At 39.9% G+C, this 12,403-nt stretch overlaps 1 protein-coding gene across 1 annotated transcript in view; it reads left to right on the top strand.

Annotated features, from left to right (window-relative positions):
* The window catches only part of APBA2 (amyloid beta precursor protein binding family A member 2), a 212,030-nt gene that overhangs the window by 147,935 nt on the left and 51,692 nt on the right, over window positions 1-12,403 (top strand). The window contains exon 6 of the mRNA XM_024193111.2: window positions 7,222-7,367. Within this exon, the coding sequence (XP_024048879.2) occupies window positions 7,222-7,367 (146 nt within the window). The remainder of the gene's footprint in view (window positions 1-7,221; window positions 7,368-12,403) is intronic.

Consider the following 12,403-nt stretch of genomic DNA (forward strand, 5'->3'; position numbering starts at 1 on the left):
AGGCACCTCTCTAGCACCAGCTGTTCCCTTGAGGAAGCCTTGTCTGTGCCTGCCAGAGGTCAGCTTCCTGACACCCACAGCAATAGGCAGCACAAGTGCTCCCCTCTCAGCCCATGCAAGCTCTGCTGTTCCTCTGTAAGTAGTGATAGGCGCACCCTAACTCCCGAGCGTCCCTCTGTAATGTCCAGCCCCTGATCCTCTGGACACTCACAGAAGTATTAGACCCACTGTTTGCAAAGGAACAGTATGCTGCAGTTTACCGGTTACACCTTGGACCGCTGTGCCACTTAACATGCAGCACTTAGAAATACATGTGGAGGTGCATTCTCTAACAAAGAACAGAGATTCAAATGATAGCAAGCAGAAATATTGGAAACAAAGTGTTACCTGTAAAATAAAATCCTAGTAGAGCCGAAGCTTCCATTGTGAAGTACACAATACTAAATGTGCCTCTAACCCAATAGACATGTCAGTTTCTCTTGCCAATATGAAAGGAACATGTTTGTCACCTTCTGGTGACCTGCTGCAACTTACAGACCTTAAGAACATAATTTCCAGTAAAGGTACATAACTCCTTTAAATATGCGGCTTACATACATTTCATAATGGTTTAGATGACCAATGTGTTACTGGCTCTCAGGAGACCCCCTCACATGCCACCCGTTAGTGAATTATTGTGCATATAACTGATCTAGGGGTTCTCTGTGCATCCCTTGTGCCCTCTGCCAGTTGGCATCAAGAGGTTCCTGAGTCATGCTACTGCCCCTGCTGAAGGAACTTACATTTAACTCTTGGCATTTATTGGCTAACAAGCCCTAAATTGAGGTAAATTAAACACATTCCCTCCAGGCAGAAGAATCAAGAAGGAATGCTGGCACTTGGAAATAAACACTAACAGAATTGTGCAGTGGACAAGGGGAAAGGAGGAGAGGGCAGAGAGACTGTAGAAATTAGATGCTAGAAAGTTAAAATAAAACTTTACAGTGCTTCCATATGTAGTTAAAAACAAATTTTTTTTGGTATTGTGAACATTTTGTTTTTTCTTTCTGTTTTAAAAGTTCACTGCTCTAGTGTTGAAAATGGGATCCATACAGCTTTTAGGATAGCATGAAACACATTTTTTAAGTTTTAGTAAAATTTGTTTCCTCTGATTTTTTTTCTTTAATAGCATAGCAAGAGAGGATGAACTGTCTATTGGGTTTTCACTGTCGTGTAGGTATGGTACCATCACAAAAGTACATGGTATAGAAGGAGTTCATGTTGGCTAATCAGATCGCTCTCTGAATCCAAAGCCAAAATGCCCTGTGTTTTATTACTGCTATTCATTTGTATTGCATTGGGCCCCCGAGACAAGGCACAGGACCCCATTGTGCTGGGCATAGTACTCACACATAATGAAAAGACAGTCCCTGCCATTAACCACTGAACATTTTCCTGTTGCTGCAGTGACCTCTGACAGAGGTACCACATTAGTGCACTAGCCTGCATCCAATTAACTATTTAGGGACACATTTTCAGCAGCATTCCTTAACTGGGGTAGCAGCCAGTATTTGCAGTTATATACGGTTGCATATGCAAAGTGTCTGCACATGCAGTTACCTGTCTTGTGGGTGCACACAGACTTTTTTGCAAGCACAATTAAGGGAGCCTGTTGAATATTTGGTCTGCTATTATTAGATTTGCATTGGTAACAGATTCCTTCTCTTGAATTCAGCTGATTTTTCATGGAATAGCTCATGCCTCCAAGTGCAGTATTGTTGTATTTTGAGGTTTTTTTTAATATGTTTATGTTTACTGCTAGAAGAGCCTCATTCTATATGACACTTGCACCCTACAGCAAAGAAATAGTATTGCTAAATGTTACATTGCCAAAATAAAAGCCCAGGACATCAAATGCCTTTTTTAAAGAGATACTGTATAAACTTAAAATCATATATATTTTTAAAGAAATTATTGTTTTATCAGTAACATCACAAGGCAGCATAAAATTCAAACCTATTTTCAAACTAAATTTGTCTTTCTCCAGTTTTGCAGTGTATTCTTTTCCCATTCCTTGCCTTCACTGTCATAGGGGTATGTCTACACTGGCAAGTTTCTGCGCAACAAGTTATACCACTTTTATTAAAGCGCTGGAATTAAACCACTGTTGCGTGTCCACACTGTGCTCCTTGTGACGCTGGAGCGCATCCACATTAGCAGCTTTTGCAATGGCAAAGAGAGCAGTGCATTGTGGTAGCTATCCCACTGTGCAACTGGCTGCAGAGTGCTTTGGGAAGGGTTTGCAATGCCTTATGGGGCAGGCACAGCATCACATGATGCAGGTTTCCCAATCCCATTGTTCCATGGGCATCCTACTACATTGCCAGCTGTTTTTCAACTGAAGGGGGGGGCAGAGTGTGTGACAGGGAGTGTGTGTTTTTCTGGAGTGGGGGAGGAGAGACAATGTGTTTTCGGGGACAGAGAGTGTGTCAGCACGCTGTCTTGTAAGTTCAGACAGGGGTAGGAAGCAACCAGTCCTGAGGCAGGGGGAGGGGGAAACCCTGACATCAGCCCCCGCCTCCCTCCCCTGACCCCAGTTCTCTGCACAGCAATCTCACAGACACAGACACACAGACATAGACACACACACACCAGCCTCTGAGTTCAACAGCACGAGCATTCCACATTAATGGTTTGCTTTATGGGACACTTCCGGAGGCCAATTGATTGCATTCTGTGCTGTAATGTGTTTACACTGCCAATACAGCGCTGGACCCTCTGCGCTGTAAGGCTTACGACTCTCGTCGAGGTGGTTGTTTTGCAACGCTGCAACTGAGGAGTTTCTACGCACTAAGTGGCTTTGCAGTGTGTACACCTCGGGAGTTACACTGCAGAAAGCTGCTTTACTGTGCAGTAACTTGCCAGTGTAGACAAGGCATAGGACTTATATACTTGCTTAGTGTCAAGGACATGCTTAAGTGCCTTGCCGAATTGGGACCTTAGCCAAGTATATATGTGAACTGTTACATTTTCAAAAGCTATAATTGATCTAGAAAAGACCACTCAGGTTAACCAGTTTGACACCTTGCAATTTGCAGTAATGCTCCCTACATCCCTTGCACAGATGTGTTGTCTCATCGTAAGGATATCTCCATTTCCTTCTTGATGGAAAACTGTTGGAAGATTTATCCACATAGCATGCTTCCCCTTACCCACTGCCCCTTTGTATAAGCTCTTGATATATAAGATGTTAAAAATGTTGCTGAGGTTGTAATAACAATATAGTCAACCACCATCTGTTGATAGCATAGTGATCTTGCCAATGTCATCCACTAAAGTTTCTCTTTTGAAAAGATGAAGGAGATTTATTAAGGTGAATCAAAATCCTTAAAATAAAACCTTATAAATAAAGCTATTTTAAGATACACTTTGCTGCCCCTACTGAAGCATTAATAAAATTATTTAAGGGACTTTTTAAAGTAATAATTTACTTCTACAATAAATATGTTTTAAAACAAACTAGCTGAAAGTCATGTTCACTGTCACTAAACTGCTGGGAACACATGACATGAATTCATGGCTCTTTTTTCTTTTACAACAGTCAGTAATTCATAGACACCTAAAGTAGGGCAGGGATTATAGCTCCATGCGCCACTTGAGGTGTTAGTGATGTCTTTAAATATAGCAGAGGAAATGCAGAACTGTAGGCTGATGTCTGTGAAGGTAAAGTGCCTTTCAAGTAGTCTCCCAGTACTTTGGAACACAAATGGAGACAAAAATCTATTCCTGGAGAGACTTACAAAGCATGTGATATTGCCAAGGATAAACCAAACCCTGCATTTCATGAGCACCTTAGACGCCCTTGAATTCAGTAGATGGCATGTGTGAATAAAACAGGGTAGGGGGCCTATATTTGTAGATAAGTGTCACTTCCTTTTCTAAAATATTTTGTTGCAAATCCTGCAGCATTATGGATCAGACTTCTGGTCATTGCTTGACTTGCCAAGGATTGTATAGGAGAGGATTTGTAAGTATTATGCCAATATGTTTAGTTGTGTGCTGTAGAAGAGACAAAGATACATGAGACAAAAAGCTAGGCCTGAAAAGGCATTATATGCACTTCAGCAAAGAGATGCATCAGTTCTTTGTAAAGTATATATCCCCTTTGGTGAAGCAGGGTAGAGGGGACCAGAACACCTTAAAGAGAAACTGTGCTGAAATCAGCTTATTAGATGGGATCACAAATCTAAAATCTGGTGTCTTTGTGGAATTTTTGCTGATTGTTCTTACTCATTCAGTAGTTTAGAACTGCACCCGCTGTAATTGATTCTTGAGATACTAGGTAAATGATTTGACCTGCTGTGGAACTGGTCATGCAGTTTCTTTGATGAGTAGACTCCTACAGATTTGGTTGAGGTTCCTTCTAATTTTTTAGAGGGTACTGTCAAGATATGTTCAATTATTTAAAAAAAATTCTCTCGCCAGTACACTGAGATAAATTCTGCTTTGGGTCACATTGATGAAGATCCAGAATAACTTAATTGAGGTTAGTGGATTAGCACTAGATTTACACTAGTTTAGTTTATAGCAAAATCTGGCCCATTGTTGTAAATAATTACCCTTTGGAAGTTTGAAACTGCAGTCTTCCCTAACCGAACAAATTGCTCCATTTTGTGTTAATGTTGGTTAGTTAATGTTAGGTCTCTGGAGACCGTGGGGCTGTTAGTATTGATTTTTTTTAAATGTACTGTGATTACCGAATTACAAAGACTGTTTTGTTTCTGCAGCAGGCTGACATTATAGCAGTCGCATGTTTGGTCTGTATGGAAGTATAAGAGGCAGCAGCATTTTCTGATGAAGAAATTTAAGGGATTAATCACACTCAATTTGTGTTTGATGATTTTTTTAAAATTAGAATTTAGGACAACGAGGAATTAGAAATATCCACTAATTAAAGTAGATGCGAGTAGCTACCTCTGTGCATTCTATCAAAGTAGCATGGTATTTATTTTTCCTGTTCAAGGGCTCGCCCATGCATGCATCAGACAAGTTCAGTTGGTTATATACGTAAGCAAGTTCACTTTACCAGAAAATTGTTGTTGAGTTTTGGGGTTTTTTTTTAAATTAAATTAGCATTTCCATTCAATGTCCCTTTTCCCCCCTCACACAATTAATTTGTTTACTTGGGAGAGATGGTTTAGCAGCTTGGCATGTTGATATGGCTCATAGCAAGTTCCCGTTGTAGAGCTGTTGGAGAACACAGAGTATTTACAGTCAAGGGATTGGTGCCAAAGTTGTGGAGTGACTGCCTCTTTAGTGTTGATGTAATCAAGCTGAAAATAAGACTTAACCATTGAATAAAGGAGATGAGCATAACACAAGTACAGTATAAATACCATCCTTTATTTCTCTCTCCGTCCCGCCTCCTCTCCTTTTTCCATCCCTGGAAAATTATCCTGGCAGTTGCTAAAGCAGTTTGTAAAATGGTAGTTAATTTGAAAATCTCACTGAAGTCAGTGAGTCTATCTATTAAGCTAAACATGTGCATATGTGCTTTGCTGGATTGGGGCTTAAATTTGAGTAATATTCATCAAAAATAAGTTCCAAATTTCCTTCATTTTTGACTCCAGGTTTTTTTTTTAATCTGTCCACTTTTTCCTCCTCTTCAGCTGCCATCTGGCATCTTCCCTTCTTTCAGATGGATGGGGTGATTGATGTGCTGTGCAGCTCTACCCTTAGTGTTAATCCTTGGCAGGCTATTTGGACTTCTTTATTCCCCCAGTTATTAGTGTATACCATCTGTACGAGTCTGGAAGCTGTCTGTCTGAATCAGTTCCTGAATTCAGGTCCATCATATGGCCAGAGAGCACAAAGACAGCTTCTTTTCTTTTCTGTTGTGGGTAGCATTGTCCTCAGACTTTGAAGTTCAGTAGTGGTCCTCTCTTGAAGCAAAGTACACAAATGTCCTCCAAATCTTCTGTTTCTGACTACTATTTTTGCCCGACTTACAGCCCTATGAAGGGTTGCTGATCTCTTTACTGTTTCATGGCCCAGTGAAAACAGCCTTCTCTGTGAAACATGATCTTTTCTGCTAAATGTGTGCTTCGAATATCTGTTGTATCCTTCCTACCTCTGCCAAATGAGTGTGTAGCAGGACATGCCTGTCGGTGTGCCCGCAGTGTTACTTAGTGTTTGAATTTTTTTCTTTCCTTATGTTAGGCAGTTTACTAAATTCAATATACTCCGCATAAGAGCTTTCAGGGGGTGTTAACATAGATGATGATTGGTAAAATAGATGTTAAGTGCTCATTTGTATCACCATCCTCCTAATTCCTTTGTGTATTTTTGCATACAGAATTACTTTTGTAACTTTAGAGAGTTATGGTGTGCATAAGAAATGTAGTATTTTAAAATGGAAACATCAGTGACACAGTCTCCTTGCAGCTTTTGTTCCTTTTTAAAGTTCTTGGGTGTATGAAATGAAGTGCTGTTTTGATTGTGCATTTTTGCGTTAACATCATCTACCACAGCAAAGAAATACCTCTGTCTCAGACCTGCCAGATATTGTACATTGGATGTGATGCTCAGATATTTGACCCCCTACATCACACCTACCTGTATCAACCCTAGAATGTGATACGTGAAGTGTTTTTGTGTTTCCTTACTTGCTGATTCACAACATGCAGTTGTTGCCCATGGGTGTCTGTCATTAGTGTGAGCTAACAAGGTTCTACTGTAGTTGGCAAAGAGTTTGGCGATCTGTGCACTTTTTTCATTCGCATTGACAAATATGGGTACCAAGAAACCCAAATAGAAGAACAGAATTTGGCCCAAAGATAAGAACACTCAATAAATGTAACGTATTATGAATGTTACATTAATATCAATTGGAAGGAAGCTTGTGCATACATTTGAGAGCAGTATTTGGCCTAGTATAGTGAAGAGCTCTGTTGTGCTTTTCCCAAGGCAGCATGCTACAATGAACTACTCTCTAATTCCAAGATCAAAACATTATGCAGATTTTTAAATACTACACATTTGCTTTTTAGGTGTTTGAGACAAAATTTTGGGAAATAAGTATGCTGTTTAATGTGTGCTGGACTTTGCAATGCTTCTTTTAATTAGACTGTTGTAATGAAAGAAATGTATTAAGGAAAGGTTGTGCAAGTATCAATACCCTTCATTAAGTTTTTTGTCGCCCTACTCCCTTTTGGAAGGTAATAATTGTATACCTGTCTGTAGTTCCAGGACCCTGTGAACCTGAAGATCTCATTGATGGAATCATCTTTGCAGCCAATTACTTGGGTTCTACACAGCTGCTCTCAGAACGTAACCCTTCCAAAAATATAAGAATGATGCAAGCTCAAGAGGCAGTGAGCCGTGTCAAGGTAGGTGATTTTTATGGTCTGTAGAATAGACTCCCTTGATAACTGAACTCTGAATAGTCTGAAATGTCTGAAGCTTCAAACCTACTGAGAGGTGCACTCAAGTGAATACATATCTGCTGATGTGAAAATCCTCACTGTTTCCAGTGTCTAGCATTGTAGAATTTACAAATCCTCTGAAGAACAAAATATAAATTATTACAGAGGCTATTCCAAATTGCACAGTATAAGTACTGAAGGTAAAATCCAGACTGTAATAAGAAAACATTCCAACTGTAAAGTATAGAAGACTGGTTTATGACTGATTTCTTCCTGCCGCCATGTTAGATCCTGTAAGAGGTTGTGTAAGCAGTTGAAAGCATTTCAAAAACATCAAAATATTATTTTCTTAAGGCAAGAAGGTTCATTAACAGATCTGTGTTTGTGTCACTTAAAACCATGGATTTGCATGGAAATATTTTAACACACAGTGCTTTCTGTGGTCAATGAAATAAATGCATTTTATTTGAATATATAATCCAGATAGAAGAATTTTTTTAACCATGCTTTGAAGAATTGATTTATTTAGATTTGTACCATTATATCCAATCTACGTATAGATAAGGACATGATCTGAAATGTGTAGATTGAAGTGTTAATCAGAAAAAAATACACATTTCATTTAAAATAATTTAATCAGTAGAATCGGCATATGTTTGGAGACATCCAGTTTGGGTCAAATAATCTGCTCAGCAAGACACACATCTTTATTGATTCTTGATTTGGGCTTTAGAAAGGCTTGGAAGGCGTTAAAGGTAGTTATTCTGCTGCTACAGATTCTTGAGCATTCCAAACCTTGGAATTCCTGTTCATGAGATTCTTGAGAAGTCACAAGCACCACATGAGCCTTGACTGTGATTTAACACCAAGAAACAATTTTGTTAATTAATTCTGCTGCTAAACTGTCAGGTGTAAGGCAGTCCTGGTAGAAGCTTTCAGCTTCATATTTTGTATGGCAGTCTGATGTATGCACATGATTAATGTGGCTATAATTTTTATAGAAAACACAGAGAAAGGAAGAGAAGTGAGGACTTGGCGAGATTTGAAGCGCTACAGCAGCACAGCTGCAACAGCCCATCAGTGTAGACACTCACTACAGAAACGGGAGGGATTCTCCCATCAGCCTAATTAATCCACCTCACCAAGAGGCGGTAGCTAGGTCAACCTGTTGACCTACCACTGTCTATACCGGGGGTTAGGTCTGCTTAACTACGTCGTGGAGGGGTGTGGGTTTTTCACACCTCTGAGCATAGGTTGACTTAATTTTTGACCTGGCCTGACTTACAAGAGTGGCTGGCTTTATTATTCATAAAATTGTAACCTTTTTTTGCCTTTTGTAAATATACTTTGTAAAAACATTGGTGACATTTGAAGTGGACTTGAAGTGAAGGGCAAAGCAGCCCCAATGTAGCTGAAGTAAGAGATGTCATTATCATGTATTGTCTCCATGTGCTTGAAATAGGAGGTATAGTAACTTGGCATGTTACAAAAAGGATGCATAGAAGTCCAATGTGGATGAACTTGGAGGTACTTCAACCTAATGTATTTGATAGATGTACTTGAAAAATGGTGTCCCTGAGGTATCTGAAGTTTGAGGCAGAGCTGAAAGTAACATTACAGTTATAAGAAAATTATGGCATCCAAAAGTAGCATTCAGTGGTTTTCAGGGTTAATAAAGATGTAAAGATCTGCAGAAGTGAATTCTTATCTTAATTTCTCTATAGCACATTTTTAATGGCTTGATTCACAAAATCTTTGGCAGTACATACCAAGTTTATGAACTAATCAGTTTTATCTGAGTATTTGATACTTGTAGATAGTGCAACTACTGTACCACACAAATACTGCCAGCAGGTCTCAAAGGTGTTTCTCAGATCATTGTTTTTCTGTCCTAGGGCAGGGCTATTTATGCACTGCAAACTTTTTGAAATAACCTCACTTCAAAATCTGCCTTTCACCAGGAGAGTCATTTTGGAGACTTCTTGTACAATGAGCAAAAAACTAGACACATAGTGCTTTTCAGCATTGCTTTTCCAAGCTCACTTTGTCCCATGGGGCATGGAAGCGGTGGCTCTCTCTGGCAGAGAAGCACCATTTCAGAATTAATGTACTGGAAATTCCTCTTTAATGGGTGCTTTTAGCTCACTAAGGGTACGTCTACACTACCCGCCGGATCGGCGGGTAGCGATCTATCTATCAGGGATTGATTTATCGTGTGTAGTATAGATGTGATAAATCGATCCCCGATCACTCTCCCATCGACTGCTGAACTCCAGCAGTACGAGAGGCAGAAGCAAAGTCGACGGGGGAGCCGCGTCCGTCGATCCAGCACCGCGAAGACGCGAAGTAAGTAATTTTAATTTGATCTAAGATATGTCGACTTCAGCTACGCTATTCTCGTAGCTGAAGTTGCGTATCTTAGATTGATTCTCTCCCCCCCCCCCCAGTGTAGACCAGGCCCAGATGTGGTAGTGATATGCTAAGGAGTTGCAGTTGCTTCATCATCATGTAAATAGGTTTCCTGAAAAATATGGTGGAGAGGTTGCTTGGGAGAGGAAAAATCTGTAGAAGGGATCCCTAGTGGGAGGAGAATTGTGAGTTCCTGTTCTGGTATTTCCTCTGAATTCTACCTTTTTTGGTTTGCATTCCCACAGAGAAAGAAAGGGGTCTGGACTCAGTTGTGACGGCAGTGTCAGTATCTGCTAGACCACAAGGCTGTGTGTGGGGAGGACCTGTGCCTCCTCAAGTCTCCCGGGGCCCCGACCCCTCCCCAACTTTCAAACAACAGTGCTTCAGTTCAGCTTTTTAAGTGGAGGGGAATTCCTCAGCATGGAGACCCCCTGTGCCAAAGCTAATACATCTTCTGCGTGGATTCACTGAATAGTTTGTATGGTTTCTCACACCCTTCCATAAGGGCCAGGGAAATCTCTGTACACAGATGACAGTTCCCTCGCCATTCTTCATAGGGCAGTGATAAGGCTCATACTTTAAGAAGGTTGGGGGCCACAATAAATGAGTATTCCTATAGGTGTCATTAACTAAGAGCGAATTTGAACACAGATAATGTTAAAGCTATTATATATGGACCTGGATAACTGCCAAGGCTGCATCAAATATTCTGATTAGAGGTCGGGTCCAACTCCCATTAAAGTTGATGGGCATCTTTCCATTAACTTTACTTGGAGTTGGATTGCCCCCCCTAAAAGGGTGCAGCATTAGAGAGGTGTGATATCACTGGTGGCAAAAGCTGTGTACTAGATTACTGAATCCATTGGCTTTTACCAAATGGGCAGAGTACAGTGGATTCTTTGTAGGGTCTAGAAGAGAATACACACAGTGTCATACCTAAGTGTAATGTGCATTGCTGTGTCACTTCTGCCCTTTGTGTTAACTATCACACTGTAGATCCTACTTCTTCCTTAACTCTCATAAGGGAATGCTAAGTTACCATGGACATCCATGCTCTGCAAACAGATTAAAACGACATATATTTCTTTCATATGCTTGATTCCCCACAAATATTAACACACTCATACAGAAATTAGGTGGACCTTTCATTCACATGCGCATCTATACAGTGAACATAACTGAGTGGTATTTTGCAGCTTGTTAGGGCAACGACCACACAGGTAAAATAAGTAGCCTTTTGGCGAGTGACAGAAGTTTGACTCTCCTCCAACACCTTTTGCAATCTCTCTTCTGAAGAGTTGTCCAGGCTCTACCCACAGATTGTTCTGTACTGTATCTGATCTCTGCATGTGTCCATTTCAGAAGCATCCAATGAAACTTGAACCTGATCCAGTGCTTATTTTGTGCCAGGGCTGAGCCCTGGCACCTCTAGCTTGGCAATTCATAGTCCTGGCACCTCTGGGTTTGCCGCATCATTTATGAAAGTAACAAAAATTGCTCGAGCCCCAGCACCTCTTTCATTACAGATTAAGCACTGTCCTGATCTAAAAGTTATGAGAGACAAAGTGTTCCTTAAATCCTTTTGTTCAGGAAACGGTATCCTTAAATTTAAGGAGAATTACCCGCCTTTCATATTTTGATGCATGAAACTCTTCATTTAGAATAGTTTGTAGGAGCTACCATATTATAAACATAGCCTGATGTTGAAATGTTAGTGCCTTAATAGTACTTCTGGGACTAATACGACTTTTGTATGTACAAATATATCTCTTTGAATTAATAAATATTGGATTTGGACACCCTGAAAGTGCACATGTAAGTACCTGGTATGCAATTTTAGGTAATGGTGTATCCAGCAGGAAAAAAATGTAATGAGCAGTTGTTAACAGACAACACTCTACAGTATTTCTGTAATCAGTTGACAGTATGCATAACCCCATTTGACAATGTCCGTTATCCCATTAAAGCCAATATGCTTCAAACCTGTATAGCTTGTAAACCAATCTCTCCTTTTATTTGCAAAAAAAAAAAAAAATTTAAGAGGCTGGAATCATAATCAAAAGGTTTCCCTGACTTCACGCACTGTCTTTTCTCTTTTTTTGTGTGCATCTGTCTGCTTTCTTTTTTATGCTGCTCCTCAGAGGATGCAAAAGGCGGCTAAAATCAAGAAAAAAGCGGTGTGTAAACTGTTTTTCTTGAATGCTAATGTTTGTTTACACTTTTGTTGTCCTTGCTCCCTGTGGAGTGTTGTGTTTTTCATTACAGATCCTCATAAAGTTGTAATTTTGGTTTTACTTGTTTAATAGTAGGCCACTGGATGGAACAAGAAACACTTGTTTATTTCTTTCATCTTCCACTTGCTGGAGTGCCTGTCTGTTGCTGCTCTTCTTCTGTTTAATGTCACAATGTCCTGTGGTTTGTTCAGTCCATATAAACAGCCAATTTTATGACGGGGAGAATTTTTAAAAATCTAATGCTTATGCTTGTTTTAACAGGAGAAGCAATTAATGCTGATGATGTTATTTGATATGACTGTGACTTATTGTGTTTGTATTAATTAAATTATTCTGGATATTTAAGCACACACAAAG

This window comes from Terrapene carolina, unplaced genomic scaffold, assembly GCF_002925995.2.
Source record: "Terrapene carolina triunguis isolate 2854851 unplaced genomic scaffold, T_m_triunguis-2.0 Scaffold67, whole genome shotgun sequence".
In the NCBI taxonomy this organism is placed as follows: Eukaryota; Metazoa; Chordata; order Testudines; family Emydidae; genus Terrapene; species Terrapene triunguis.